Here is a 15,926-nt window from a genome sequence, read left to right as displayed (position 1 = left end):
GAACGCATAAAACAGTTTGTCAGTTTGTCAGCAGTCTAAAGATATGCCAGCTTTGTGTATAGTTTGGTTACCTAGCAACCGAGGCTTAAAGACGATAAGTGGGTGCGTTCAAAGCTCTGGTTTAAAGTTGCAAACATAGGCGAACGTTCGTGATCGATTTGAAACATGTTTCAGTTTGCCTTGAACAGAGGCGAACATTCGTGGTCTGTTTCTGCATTAATTAAACACCACTTTTTCCTTTAGAAACATATTTGTAAAAAGCATAGCTAGTGTGATATAGAACATCGGAATATTTTCGGAATATAGAATCAAAATAAACAAATTCATCAGCCAAACAAGAAAAGTAGTGTAGCTCAATAGGTAGCGATGCACTCTCTGATGCAGGAGACCGGGGTTCGATCCCTGCTCACTGCAACAATTTTAAAGGTGCATTTCTCACAGCTAAACCAAGCTAGATAGAGAGATATAGTATAGAGAGATAGAAGGTTGGGCTTGTGGAACTATAGGCTACATGGTCCTCGCTTTAGATTGGGGGGCTGCAAAATTTACTACAAATAGGTAAGAAAGGTCTTATAAGCGTATTAGTTATCCACCTCTTTGTCTTATACACCATTAACAAGCATTAACAAGCTGCTTGTTAACACTTACAACTGTTAACAAATATGCTTGTAAGTAACCTAAAAGGCTGCTTATTAACACTTACAAGCTGCATGTTAACAGTTAGTTAATGTTATTAAAGGATAACAACAGTTAACTAACTGTTAGTAATGAATTGTTAACTGCTTATTATGCACTGTTAATACCTAATAAGCACATGTTATTCTAAAGCGTTACCAATAAACTTTGCGCTGGGTGGAAAACAAGTTTTACGCCATGCGCCAGGGTGCAAAATAGGGGCCATTGGGTTTAGCAAAAAGCACATATAAAGCACAGTAGTGAAGACACACTGTCACAAGATGCAAGCAGCCCTTAGCAACAGGTCCCATGCACTCATTTTCAGGATGAATATCCTTTGGATTTGTATTCAGTCATTTGAACATTATTGCGGTAAGTTTTGTTTTTTATCAGGCTATGTTTTTGGTTGTGACCCCTTGCCAGTCAAGCCCTTAGGCTTTTTTGGTTCGGAAAAGGTCAGGTCCACTAAAACATACCCACTACTAGACTAGACACTTACAAGAGATATAACCCAGTCACAGAAGTGTTTGGTCACTTTCTTGATGTCCTCATCTTGAGATGGTGAACGTAGACCTTTAACACCGACTGTCTGGTCCTCTTTATCCCAAGATGTCTTTGTATCTTTTAATTCATAGGGGTTCATTTGATTTGGTCCCTCTGATCTGCATGTAAAAGTATACAATGCACAATAAGGTACACAAAGAGATATTAAGGTAAAGTTCATAATAAATATGATACATGATAAGGAAATATCAGTCAATCAATCAAAATCAGTATGCTGTCAACTCGTGATTCATGAACAGGGACCAGCAGTAGTGAAATTGGGCAGTGCCAAATGAATATGCAGTAGTCTAATAGTGATCCACTCAAATCAGGGAAAAGTGTTTATTAAGTGACACTAAATGCATAAACATGACAAAAACACTAATTATTTAACACTAATTATAAGAAATCTTCAATGATGAAATATATGCCTGGGTTAGGGTTGAAGAGTCGAAATGCAAAACAATCCAGGTGTATTTTGAAAACAATTATATTATCTTAACATTTTGGCAAGTTTAAAATATGATGATGGTCGACAGTGGGTCAGAAGTGGCGTCCGATATCTAGAAGCCTGATTGGTCCCCATCACTTTGAAAATATCTCCTGTGCCCCTGCTAGTTAGCAAGCATATCTCTAACAGTTTAAAATATTACCATAAAACCTAAACTAATGGCCTGGGCTTTTATTTGCTTCAATCACCAAACTCCAGTAGCTCATATTTGGGATGGGTGTCTGGGCCAGGCCTTAATTCTTAATTCTATAGGAAAAACTATAAAATTGATTATGGTATACAGCAGGGAAAATAAGTATTGAACACGTCAACATTTTTTTCAGTAAGTGTACTTCCAATGAGGCTATTTGCATGAAATTTTCCCCAGACATTAGTATTAACTTAGGTAATCCACACATATAAAAAATCTAGAGATGCACCGATATGGAATTTTAGGGCCGATAACGATAACCGATTTTTATTGGTTTGTTGTGGCCGATAACCATTAATATTACTCTTGAAAAAAAATTGTGAAAAGTGATTTGGGGAAAGCATTTAATAAGCATCATTTTATTGCAGTAATTTTACCTACCACCAAATGATGGACAGAACTCATAATAGTCCTCAATAGTACGGCAGTCAACAACATAACAGTAGCCTAGCCCTACAGTACGTGTGGCTCCTTTAAGTGAACCTGACGTCAGTGAATTGCAAATGAGTGGCTAGAGAGTTTGAATCTTTTTCATTTAGAACTAAACGCTCATAAACGACTCAGCTTGGAATAAGCTACAGTATAGCGACCAAATCAGAGTTTGTGAGGGAAACTTAGGTTTAGTTTCAACTGCGGGTAACTGAATAAAGCTGCAACTCCTCAGACTGTATCTTATGTCTGTCTACTCTGTTGCGCACAACCTGCTGCAGCAGAAATGAAAGGAGTTAGCCCCGAAGGTTTTAATAACTTATTATGATGACCTGTCTGGAACTGAAGCACGAATGGTTAGCATATTTCTAGGTAATAATACAAAACCCAAGCTAAAGTAATGCGAATATAATAATAAAACACAACTTAGAACTATGCCTACTTATGTACTCGTCCCACTAACAAGTTTGTTTACTGTTTCCCCGACCAGCGCGGTAAAGTGCAAACACACCAGCACAAGACGGCTCTAGATAGGGCTGAGCTCCGCTCTGTTAAGGTTAAATGGCGGATCATTCACGAGAGGATTTTGAGATGCACAGATTCCCAAATGAACGCATATCCACAGATTTTGTTAAGAGTGGTGAAATACATTCACACTGCTGACATTATATTGAGGAAAAAGTATAGCCAACCAAGCTCAAGTAGCTGTGTAGCCAGACGGACCTTACGTAGGCCTAAATTAGGACTTTAAAAAATATCGGCGCAAATTATCGGCCAGAATTCTGTCATCGGACCGATAATAATATTTTCATTTTTTCACTTATCGGCTAATAATATATCGGCCGCCGATATATCGTGCATCCCTAAAAAAATCCAAAAATTAAAAACATTAAAAAAGTGGAATGGCACAGGAAAAATGTACTGCTAAGAAAAAGCAGTACACAAAGGCAAGGAATGGCAAGGAACAAGCTGGAATTTATAAGTAGTTAGAGCGTAATTATCCCTCCTATCTGTGCAAATTAATATAAGCTGGGTTAGTACATATTGATGGGCTATAAAAAGGTTTTTCGTTACCAAGGTGTCACACAAGAAACATTTTATGATGGGTAAAGGCAAAGAGCTCTCCCAACACCTTTGCAACCTTATTGTTGCAAAACATATCAATGGAACTGGTTACAGATGCATTTCAAAACTTCAGAATCTTCCAGTAAGCAACATTGGGACCATTGAAAGTTTGCTACACATCATTTGGTCAAGCCTATGAAATACTGATAGAATGTACAGTGGGCATCGCTTTCAAATGACCACTTCAGTCGCGCATTACGAGGCGTGAAGCTGCGTGAAGCTTTAGTACCACTTTCAGCCACTGTGTGTCGCTCTGCCACTGTACATCGCTCTGCCTGCCGCCCCTTCTGAAAAAGCAGCAGGCTATCATTAAACATTGTTGCCGAGAGTAATCCCAGCCTAAGAATTCAATAACAAAATAAATCATGCATAATTAAACATTACCTCGATTTAGGCTACTTGGGTCATTATGGCTTAAGGGTTGACTACACGGTGGTAACGAAAATCGAAATCGAAATTTGCTGTCTACATTATTGTCAGTGTTGGGGGTAACACAACTACGCAAATCAAAACAGTGGTGTGATAATTGAGCCAGTAGAGAAATAACTGTTCAGAATTAATCTGTAGCCTTGGGTAGGCTTCTGCAGAAAACAATGTTGGCGATTTAATACTATCTAGAGACATTTTTAAGAGGCTACGCTATAGAGGCTTAGACAACTATGACCCACATTTTGGTTTCGTAAATTAATTTGCCCTACTTCTTGACTGCAATGTAGTCAATTGACTGCTTGACATGTCATTTTTATTTTTCTGTACAATAAACATACATCTGCTTTATGCTGCAGAATTACATTCATATTTGGAACTTACATAGTCCAATGCATCGTTACACTACGTTAGTGTTTCCCAAAACCATAGTAGCAACGAACGTTCGCAACCACTATCGTAAAGTTGTGTAGTTACAACTACACCTCTCGACCTGTGGTAGAATGCTAGTAGAAGCATAGTTCCGGAGATCTTCATGTCAAAGACGTCACTGACGCCAGTTATTTGTTTGCAAATTAATAATTATAAATATATTTAGGTTTCTAATTAAGTGTGCTTGCAAAGCAGCACACTTATTGTTCTTCTTAAGTTTTATTATTAAGTGTGCTTGCAAAGCAGCACACTTATTGTTCTTCTTAAGTTTTATTATTTTTCCCGTCTCCCTAATTTTTTGTCAGCTCTAGCGCCTAGGCCCTTTGAGACAGAGACACCGTTCCAACTTTTAAACGTCCGGTCAGTACCGGTGTAAGTTGCTCGCGAAGATGACGTCAGGTGGGCGTGTCGTTTGTCCGCCATATTGGATTGAACAGAAATTTGGTCCGAACGCCACGAAACTTGACATACATTATCCTATCCTAGTATCATTAATTTCTTGTGTGGCTAGCTAGGAGGAGATGTATGTTGCTAATTGGGATTTATGTTGTTTAGCGTAATGCCATGGTCATTTGATATGAGATGCTTGCACTCGTAACTTCGTCACTTGTAACTTTAGGCTATTTAGCACTTTAGCCCTAAAACTAGCACCTAAGTCTGTGACGGCTTAAAAGAAGTGGTGAGGACTCCTAACTCCTAACGCGATGTTTTGAAATGCATCTACTATTGTGTACAGGAGCTTCCAATCGCAAGGGAACTTGCATTGTAGGCATAACTAAGGGATGCAATAACACCACCAACAGCCAACTAGCCTACTCATTGTCAACATGTACATTAAATGTAACGTTTCATGTGAATCAAATTAAAATGTTTTCTTTGCAAACGTAGGCATAGGTATATTGTGACAGATTCATTTAATAATGCTGCTGTGTGAATCACAGTAAGCGCGAATGAAGTGGCCACTTCTTAATGGGACGTACTGTATGGAAGTGGGCTAAGTAAAATAGAGATGTTTCAAATAGGATAAGGTTAATCAGAATTCTACGATATGCCCGCTTGACAACGGCAGAGATAGAACTGGCCTTTGGCCATAGCAACCATCCATTTAGAATGATTGGCCTTCATAGCAACCAAAGATCTGAGCTGTGTTGCAATGTGAGGCAAAGTATAGAAAGGTGATGAAATATACAGAGACAGGTCAAGAAATATAGTGCAATGTAGACAGTAGTATACAGTTGATTTACAGATGGTGGTTTAGAGCAGGGATTCCCAAACTGTGGTACGCGTACCCCCGGTGGTACGCGAGCTGCCACTAGGGGGTACGCGAGATGAAAAGGGCAATGGCGGAAAGGAGTTAAAAATGATGAATTAATTAATAATCGAATTAATTCATAAATAATACATAATTTCGAATCGGGTAATAATGATATGGAAACGTGAAATTAAAGGAAATCATTTGTAAACTCTATAATAGGCTATGTTTTCACAGTTTCGTTGAAGTATAGGCTAGGTATAGGCTGCGTAAACATGGAAAACTGGCTAAAAACAGGGACACTGTCCAAAAGGCCTAATTAAAGCGGTCGAAGAGGAGAAGCGAGAGAAACAGAGCAGGACACAAGTAATGATGGAATGGGATGGGGGGCAGACTAAGGTGGATATGGAGCACAGGGGATAAAGGAAAAAACGAGACAGAAAAGACTGTGCGAAGAAACCGAAAGTATGATGAGGCATATAGCCCTCGGCTTCACGTGGATTGGGAGACAGACTGCCCAAAGCCACAGTGCGTGGTCTGCAGTGAGATGCTATCTAACCATTCTAATGTGGTTCTCCACACTGTTTTTTTAGTGTGAGAGCTCATAGACCAGTTGCACATTTTGATTTTGTTATCATGTAGGGCGGCTAATTAAACACGATGCCTGGAATGCGTCAATAGAATGTGTTACTTTTTTATGTGCTGGATGGTGGGGGTACGCGAGTCGAGTCAGGATGTAGAAGGTGGTCCGCGGGGAAAAAAGTTTGGGAACCGCTGGTTTAGAGCAATATGAAGTATTCCTTTATTCTGAGATACATCTGAGATAGGCTACATCAATAGGCTCTCAAAACAACCCCAGGCTCACAAAACAATCCGAAACAGACATAAGGTCTTTATATAGCAAATCCATATAGATTATTTGTCAAATAAACCATTAAAACATAAATTGTGGGATGGAATATATAACATTCACACTCATAGCTCAATTTTTTTCAAATAAATCAGTGAAAAAGTATCCTGACAAACAAGCAGCTTTTTAATGCCTTGGTCATATTTCATAATTTCAATTCCTCTGTAGGTTACCTGATAGCCCAGTTTGAGCAAGGGGGCAGGCGAACGTTCGGAGAGCGTAGACACTATGGCTGATCTGAGGCTAAATAGTAGACCAGTTCACCTAGCCATCCCATTGAAGCCCATTCAATTTTGGCGCCACTTTAACATCAAATAACGTTACAGCTTACGTAAAGTTTTAAGCCTTTATATGAACTTTTTCTATTTTCGGAGTAATACAACATTGTGTAATTGGCGTCATAACCTCGTAACTGACTTAACGGTTGAGTAATAAACCTTTTTCCAAAATGAATGCTAAAGTGACGTAATGAGCATACAACCAGAGCGGGTGAAAGCGTCGCACAGGAGCAAAATAACCGTATTCTCTGGATAAGAATGAAAGCATCGGAGCACATTTCTGCAAAGTTTTGATGGATTGACAGTAGCCTGACTATGAATGTGGCGAGTGCTGTTTATATAAAATCACATTTATCTATGAACAATTAGGAATGTAGAACAGTAATGTAGACATTGGTGGTAATAAAGTAAGTGGCTACATACCCAATCTCTCGGTGCAGCTATCACAAGAGTTACATGAGTCAGACTACGTGCCTACGTTACATTTACGTCCCCTGAGCCTGCGCAGAAAGCCTCGTCTGCGCAGAAAGCCTCGTGAAATTTGCTTCACCCGCCTCGATTGACGTCTACATGGTGACTCTGTCCATATATTTTACGGTCTATGAGTTTGAGATGCGCAAGACACGTGACATTATTTATTTTTGCAGCCAATCACTGCTGTCATTTTATTTTATTGATTTGATCTCAGTCATAGAAGCTAAATTCGAAGGCTGGCCAAAGGTAAAATCCAACGAACCACATTCAACCCGCAAGCCAATAGTTGAATAGCCCTCTCCTAGAGCTTTTCCATCCCCTTCATCCATCCTTTCAGCTACTGCCATCTGGCAGAAGACAGATGGTCCCAATGGCCAGGAAAAATGGGTACAAAAAGTCATTTGTTCCTTCTGCTGTGTCTATCCTGAACCAAGGCATACTAAAATAACTCCCCCCTCCACTTACTCATGCACCACCCAGTCAGGGTGATGATGAGAAGGATCAGTAACGAGAACTGCACTAGTATTTATTCATTTATATTTTTTAACTATTTATGTAACTACAATTTAACTTATATTGTCTGTTGCTGTATGTTTTTATGTCGCCAGAGTGAAAGATAATATATATATATAAGATATATATGTACATTCAGTGGACAATAAAGTTTTTATCTATCTATCTATCTTGAGATATTGCCACTGCTCCAACACTGAAAGGCACTGTTACAATGCCTGGATCAAGCCAGGTTCAGCATAGCGTATGCCACTGTCTGCTCACGTTGGTGACCGGACCAGGGCAAGCACACTTTCGCAGTTCCCGCCTGAAATGCAGTCTAGTTTATATTTACACTTCTAACCACCATACATCCATATTTTAAAATGCCCAAGGCAGAAAATACATAAATTAAAAGTCAATTTGCAGCCAGGTGCATGTAAGTAAAAGTCACACACCTGCAGATAATAATAAGGTGGTGCGCACTTGTCAGTTGAGAATATGTAGCCTTTGATTTTCATGGGGGGGAGGGGGGGGTTCCTTGTTAGTTTACGCAAACCAGGCCAAGAAGGCTGATTCTGATTTTGATAATATGATCTACACAACAGATAAACTTAGGTAAACAATGATGTGAATATTGTTGTCAAAATTTTAACCCAGATTCTAACTCTTGGACAGGGGACTGATAACTGCTGCGCAACGTAGGCTGAACTGCTTAACAGGCTAGCCACTCTCTCAAGTTGCATGGGAACTTGGATCTGAGCAGCACTTGGTTCCGTCTTCAATTAATCCTTGAAATATGGTTAGATTTTGTTTTGGACATGTCAACACCATATGTTCGCACAGACCTGTTTCAGGGGTGTGATTCTTCCGTTTTTAAACAGAATTCCGTTTTTTTGGACTTGAAAATGAGACCCACACAATTCATATAGATCCAATGAGTTTTTTTTTTAGGGGGGGGCGGGGTCTGTCGGTCAGAGGTAGGCTATATTTCTGTATAACACAGGCCATTATCATAACAGGCCGCTGACAATGACGACGGGTTTTGTGCTTCACATCTTTCCGAATATCACGCCGCAACTAGTGTATTCCGTTTACTAGTGGATTTCATTGAAAGTGAAAGTAGACGGGATGCCTTGATCAGCTGGGTTCTGAAGAATGCTTGATAAGTTCAGTGTGTGTGGCAAACTAGTTTCTCAGCAGAAGCAATGAAACAAAGGTCAACACATTGATTTAAAGACATCATGTATGAAGTTTTTTTTTTCTCGTTTTGGCTTTGCATCGGGTTCGCTGTCAGGATTTTCCGATAATGAATCTCGTGATGCTGATTGAATTTTAATTTCTGCGCGTGTAAGCTGTGCTTGAAGTTATAGTATGGGGAATTGTGTTATTTTAGGAACGATTCATATAGATTTTTGCAACTGGTGTTTTTTTACTTGCTAGGACCCCATTGAATACAAAACAATTTTCTTCATTTTCAGTGCCAAAATTCAAGATGGCGGACAATATATGCGGAAAAATAATATAAAGGCTTAAAGTGGTCAACTTTTTGATAAATATACACCTAATAAGGTAGACAAGTGAGATACAGACTATTTTCAAAAGATGTATTGCATCATTTGCCAAAACATTTGGAGAAAAAATGGAAAAAATTAAAAAAAGAGAAAAAAATCTGCATCTTGTTTCATTATTGAAGAGTTCAACAAAACATTGTCATTGTCACTCAAGTATTTATCCTCACCACTGTCACTGTCTTTTTAATATTGGTGTACATCTCCTCAGAGCCTTCACAACTGCAAAGTTGCGTGAATGGTAAGTTGTTACTCTTGCAAGAACACCTTATACTGCATTGGCTGGCAAAACAACAACACTTCACAAGTCCCACAACAGCCTCTGGTGCTGGTGGAAGTTTTGACAGAACAGGAGCCCATTGCCCATCAACAATTTGTCTCCATCCCAGTGATAGTGAGTCAAGAATCTTTGGAGCAGGCACTGTATCTTGTGCCCAAACATTTGCTTGCCTGTGTGCTCTCAGAATTTCAATTTAATTTCAGTTATAGAGCGTCAAAACATTACACGTCTCATGGCGCTTTACAGAGTGTTAAACATTCAGACAGAGCCCATGAGTAACAGGGGCGAGGAAAAACTCCTCGCCCCTGTTATGGGAGGGAGAAACATATAGGATGAAACCTCAAGCAGATCCACGACTCAAGGGCCTGACCCATCTGCCTGGGGTCAGTTACAGGACAGTAAGGTCTATATACAGAGAATAGAACATGGTATTTAGAGCCACCTGAGGTACAAAGTGGTTGGATGGTTACATAACCAGTATGATAATGCATGAATCCTATTTAGGGCTCTATCTTCCGGCCCGGCGCAATTGACTTTGTATACTCGCGCGTTTGTCTTTCCTATTTTGCAGTCAGCGCATATTGGAATTTTCCCTCCACAGGTACATGCCTGTAAATTAGGGAATTCGATTGCGCCCACGGGGGCGGTTCAGCGAAAAGACGGGGCGTGTTCCGGCGCAAACGTTCACTGTTGATATTTTGCAGTTTCAGAAAACAATTCCGCCACAGACCAGGAACTCCCTGGTCTAAAGTCTGTGGCGAAAATGCAGATGCTATTTTAAGGGCGCATGCATGACCACAGGCCTGCATGAATAAATGCGTTGCACACCAATCTACAGACACCCCCGTGCACAGACGGAAACATTCAAAGCCTTGATAATATTTGTCCATTTCCCGGTTTTGTTCGTGCATTGGTGACCTAAATATTTAGTAGCCTATAGTACAACATCTACATGCAATATCTTTACAACAACGCCTAATTACGACCTATTAATCTGGACAACTTTATAGGCTACAGCCCTATAAAGGCTAAAGTTACTTTTAGTTTTGTTCCAATTTACCGTTGTGTAAGGTTTTAAGCACCATAATTTTGCCTACCTTGTTGTAGCCCATCTGAAATAACTCCAAGCTTTGCTATGTTCCCTCCATCCTTTCGTTATTTTCAAAAAACGTTTTATATCCATGATGGCCTTGAAGTCTTGAGTTAGTGAATTAGCTTAAATCAGCTTTTCATGTGCTGTTAACCAGCAACAGATAGTACAAGAAAGCAGCAAGTATGGTTACAATTTATGTACAATTTCTGTAGTTGCTGCATCCATTCATTGTTATTGTCTCTCCTGCTCAAATACATGTTGTGCGTGAATTAAGTTGATGATAACATGTTTACAAACTCTGCTTTACAGAAAATATTGTAAATAGTCTACTGTCACGCAGTTAATGGGATACTGTGCAGAGTTGAAAGTTAGGTCAACTTAAACGAAGCCCTTGCTTGGCCGCCTGTGCTGCGCAACGCACACTTAGCTCCTCTCATCTAGACAATGTAGTTCCCATTTCTGTAAACCATACATAATTTCAAAGAAAAATATTACCACTCGAGGGAAATCAGTGTGGTGTCCATGTGAAAAAATAGGCATAAATCTAGCGTACACATTTTCACGAATCACTGATGTGTTGATGACATAAATTAGGAAATGTTAGAGGACTTAAGGAGACGTGATGTTGAACTGCATGCCGATGCCATTTAACCCAAATGCCCCAGCGGCAGCACGGGAGAGAAGAGATTAACTGACAGAAGATATGCATTGTCTATAGAGAGGTAATGTTAGATTACATTGTACATTGCAAATATATCACCATGCATTCATAACCTCGTGATTCAGTGAGAATGATCCCAAAACATCAGAAAGTATGTCTTTGTGACAATTCTGTATTACATTTTGTCAAGATGAAAAATCAATAGCTAACTGTTCCCAACTGAACAGTGATTATAGCGCTGTGAACGCTCCTGGCTGCGCCTGGCAAATACGCCACCATAATAGCAATCAGCTATGGAACAAGCGTACCTGTTGTTAAAGGGAATGTGAGATGACGCTCTGATTGGTTTATTGCACGTTACGCCCAAACCACACCCATGATTAATGTAGCTACTTCAGACAACCCCATTTTAGATTTGCGTCGGGCGCAACAGTCAAATATCCCACCGGTAAAATAGCATCAGCGCCCGAGATCCGCCCACAAAGTGAATTGCGTTTTGCGCAAAGACACTTCCGTTTTAGACCATTAAAATAGGGCCCTTAGTGTTAAGTTCAAATAGTCCATTGTAGGGGATGAATTGTCCATAGGAATTAGGAGTTGTCATCGGGCAAATAGTGGGTCGCTAGGCTGCACGGGCAGGAATCCCAGCATGGGGACAGCAATAGGCGATGGTAGGGCAATCATAGGGATGGGATTTCCCTAGTTCCCGAGTTTTTCCACTCCCTGGTTGGGTTTTAGAGTTTTAAACATGTTCCACCGAAGGGCTTTAGCTGTTTGAAAACCATGTTTTGAGGAGCTGACACACAAATTTCTCACATCCAGCTAACACGTCTGGAGAGGGATGAGGACCTACTACAAGCCTACAAAGTGTGTTAAAGGGACACCAGGCAAGCCTGATGCTTTTTCTCTACGAAACTCCCCCTCGCTCGGTCTGAAGCTCTTTTCCTTTTCTTTGCATCTTCTGTCAAGGGTTTTCGCTGCTTCTTTGCCGGCTCTGCCATTACACACACGTTTGCAACAATCGCTAGCGTTTCGTTAGCCTGGTTGGTTTTTCCACCTCACAAGCCAACGGAGAGTTGCTATACTACCCTGACTGCAAATTACATTTACTGCCGCTAGGGTGCATCAAGATTTCTAGGCTGTATCTTTTGTCGACGTTCTCCAGTGCCCAAGATAATGAGACTGTCTTTGTTGATGTCTGGTACCCTGCGAAGGGCAAGCACCAAGACATCTGTGTGACATGTAGATATATGGGGTTTTACAATGACTTACTGCTACTGCCACCTTTGTGTGTGTGAACTGTGACTGGCAGTTTACATAGTTCAACAGCTTTATGACCAAGGTAGAGGATGAGGTTGGCTTTGGTTTCCTTCGATCCCAGGAAAGCTTTAAAGTTTTTGATTGGTGTAGAGTCTTGTATTTTGTATCCCATATCATGTGCTTTTCCCATTGTATGGACCTGTCTCGTCCTGTCTTTCATGGAGTTTGTGATGGTATAGTTGTTAAATAATAAGTATATGTCATTGTAGCCTCGTGCCTTACTTTCAACATTTTCAAAGAAGCATTCTGCCAGATCTTTGCAACAGTTTGGGCTGTATTTTGGGTCACCAGCGCATGGCGTAAAGTTCGTTATTCACCGGCGCGAAGTTGAATTCGTTATTTTGCACCCTTATTTTTTAAGCATTGCGCCCAGGGGTGTGGCAATTAACAACCTAGGGAGGGACCTGGCGCATTGTCTAAAAAATTCTATCATACACCACCTAAACCTGGTCAGAAGTCAATGGCGAGTTGTTCATATGCTATTTTAAGAGCGCATGTCAACAGTCATATTGCCAGGTGCACGCACCATCCTTCTATCATTCATGAACGCATACCAGCGCACGTCCATGCAAAGCATTACAAATTGCACGATTACAATGGTAAACATAATTAGAATAAAGATATAACGAAATACTGTACATCTCATGATGAGTAGTTATTCACCATCATTTGGAAATTGGTAATGACGGTTAAAAGTGATTAGGGGAGAGGCGAGAGACACGTATGGAGCACAGCTGAAGACGCACTGTCACGAGATATAAGCAACTCCTCTGCAGGATAAATGTTGTTTTATTCAGTCATTTGAGCAACATTAGGGTAAGTGTTGCTTTTTCCAGCCTATGTTTTCGATGGTAACCCATTGTCAGTCAATAGTGAAAGTAACTGCATATAACTGTCTTGTCGTTGACTGACTCCTTGGTGAAGTTAGTTTCACTTTGCCAATGAGTTCAAATAATAGACGAGTGCAAATGCGTGAAGGCTATGCTAGGTTTTAGTAAAGCATGGTTTAAGAATGACTATTCCATACGGTCTCGCAAGCAGCCTCCTTCAAATGCGCCGTTGAATACCAAAATACCGATGCATTTATTTGACATATCGCGTGTTGCGGCGTTAAAGGGAATGACAGATGTCATTCTCATTGGTTTAAAATCATTTTACGCCCCAAACACACCCATATGACTGATTAAAAGACCTAGGAACACCTTGTTACGCCATGCGCTCCACTTTTGAGAACGAAACCCCTCCCAATGTGAACTGGACATCCTACTAAATTTGAATAGACTTTTGACAAGTGACGATGCACTTTAGAATGTCATGATAGGGCCCTTTATGTCACTTTTCCTGACAACCATCTCCTGCACAACAGCCATGCCATCTATTAAGATGCTATCCAATGTGTGTGTTAATTGCACTGAGCTACTCTCTGTAGATTGTTCAGAGGATGCTGACACAATTCATGGATGAAGGCAGACTTAGCTGTAGTGGGCAGCATTAGGCTTGCATATAATCAACAAATTCATATGTTCCCACAATTTCCTGCAAGTCCTGTTAACAGAATTATTGAAGACCAAAGAGCTCATTGTGGACTTCAGGAAGTCTAAAGCTAGCACACACACACATTCTCATCAATGGGACTGAAGTGGAGTGTATCACCAGCTTCAGATTTCTGGGTGTCCACATCTCTTGGACCTCTCTTGGCCGCTCAACACCTCTACCCTGATCAAGAAGGCTTACCAGCATCTCTTCTATCTGAGGAGGCTAAAGAAGGTCCACCAGCTTCCTCAGATCCTGGTGAACTTCTACCTCTGCACCATCAGGGCAAGCGATGCTTGCATAAGGCGCACAGCAGGTTCAGAGGAAGCTTCTTTCCTGCAGCTGAAGTCTAGCTCTCCATCCCAGTGACAACCAACCAACTAAGCCCCCCCCGCATCCAAAGCCTCCTTGCCTGTGCCTGTTTAGGGGTCCACGACTATGGCAACCTTGACAGGGACAACAAGGAGGCAGACCCCTCATACATTGTTCACATTACATAGCCATATTTATTCTGCTCTTATAAGGTAACTGCTAATACACTGCACATATTTATATTATATATATCATATCATATTTATACTCTAAACCTCTCTACTTTATATAAATCAACTGTATACTAATGTCTACACTGCACTATATTTCTTGACCTGTCTATGCACCACCTGTCTATACTTTGTATATCACATTGCACTTTTCTCCTTTTTTGCACTTCTGGTTAGACGCAAACCACATTTCGTTGTCTTCATACTTGTACTCTGCAATGACAATAAAGTTGAATCTAATCTACTCTAATCTAATCTATTAGGGTGAGTGCAGAACATTACTTTAATTCAAATGATTATTAGGTTATGTGAAGGAAACTTTTAAATCAGTGAATGTGTTTTTCCGGGTGTGCCAATAAAAAGCATAATGGTGGTTACACCCATCACTGGTTGATAATCATGACATCTCATGTCACCCATGGTCATATTTATTACCTAAGTCATTCAATTTTATTAGAACATGTATGTATATAATGATAATACCTAACATATATCCATTTAAAATGTTTAAAAAGGCGATTATTTGCAATTTTTGGTGATATATCCGCCATCTTGGATTTTGGACCTGTGCAGTCCGGGAAAAAATTGGAAACAGGTAGTTTTGCAAACTATAGGGTCTGAAGAAGTGAAAAAACATAATTTGCAAAAATCTACATGAAATGTTCCAAACACCTTTTTTTGCTACATATCGCCCTGCACTATTAGCTGTGACGGACTAGCCTAACCTTACAGGTTTTCATAGTTTTAAAACACAAAGCCTGTCTATAGGCCTACATTGTTTAATTTACCTTGTCATTTACGTGTTTGTCAAGCCGTTCACCACCGTGAACCTTGCACCCCTTGTCTAAAACATATTTCAGGATGCCATCTCACCATGAGAACGTAACGTTATGGTGACGGTGCTAAGAGATCAAAGCTTTGGCATAGCCTATAGTAAACGTCTTGCACATCATATTGAGCTGAATATTTAGTGGAAATAGCCTACTGTAGCATTGTGCTGATAGATAAAAAGTCGCCAATTTAAAGGCACAGTCCGCATTTTAACCTTAGCTCTCCATTTAGTGTGTGCACTTTTAAAACTAGTGTTGTAGCCGGTTAGCCTACACAATCCTGGTGCAGTTAAAATAGAGCCTACCATTTACTTTAGGAGGAGAGGTGTAGGACCTACAGTGTTACTTTGGGAGGAGAG

General features: G+C 40.3%; 1 protein-coding gene across 3 annotated transcripts in view; it reads right to left on the bottom strand.

Moving 5' to 3' along the window:
* Positions 1 to 15,926, bottom strand: part of fam47e (family with sequence similarity 47 member E) — a 49,143-nt gene that overhangs the window by 16,978 nt on the left and 16,239 nt on the right. For all 3 annotated transcript variants that reach the window (XR_012983639.1, XM_076270392.1, XM_076270393.1), the window contains exon 3: positions 1,175 to 1,337. Coding sequence is in view for 2 of the 3 variants with exons in the window: in XM_076270392.1 (XP_076126507.1) it covers positions 1,175 to 1,337 (163 nt within the window). In the remaining variant the exon portion in view is untranslated. The remainder of the gene's footprint in view (positions 1 to 1,174; positions 1,338 to 15,926) is intronic.

The sequence above is a fragment of the Alosa pseudoharengus genome, unplaced genomic scaffold (assembly GCF_046254945.1).
Source record: "Alosa pseudoharengus isolate Yale_2024_CS ecotype anadromous, Long Island Sound unplaced genomic scaffold, YU_APseudo_1.1 YU_APseudo_1.1_scf_6, whole genome shotgun sequence".
Classification (NCBI taxonomy): Eukaryota; Metazoa; Chordata; class Actinopteri; order Clupeiformes; family Clupeidae; genus Alosa; species Alosa pseudoharengus.
Note: the sequence above shows the minus strand (reverse complement) of the source record. Positions and strands in the feature narration are given on the sequence as shown.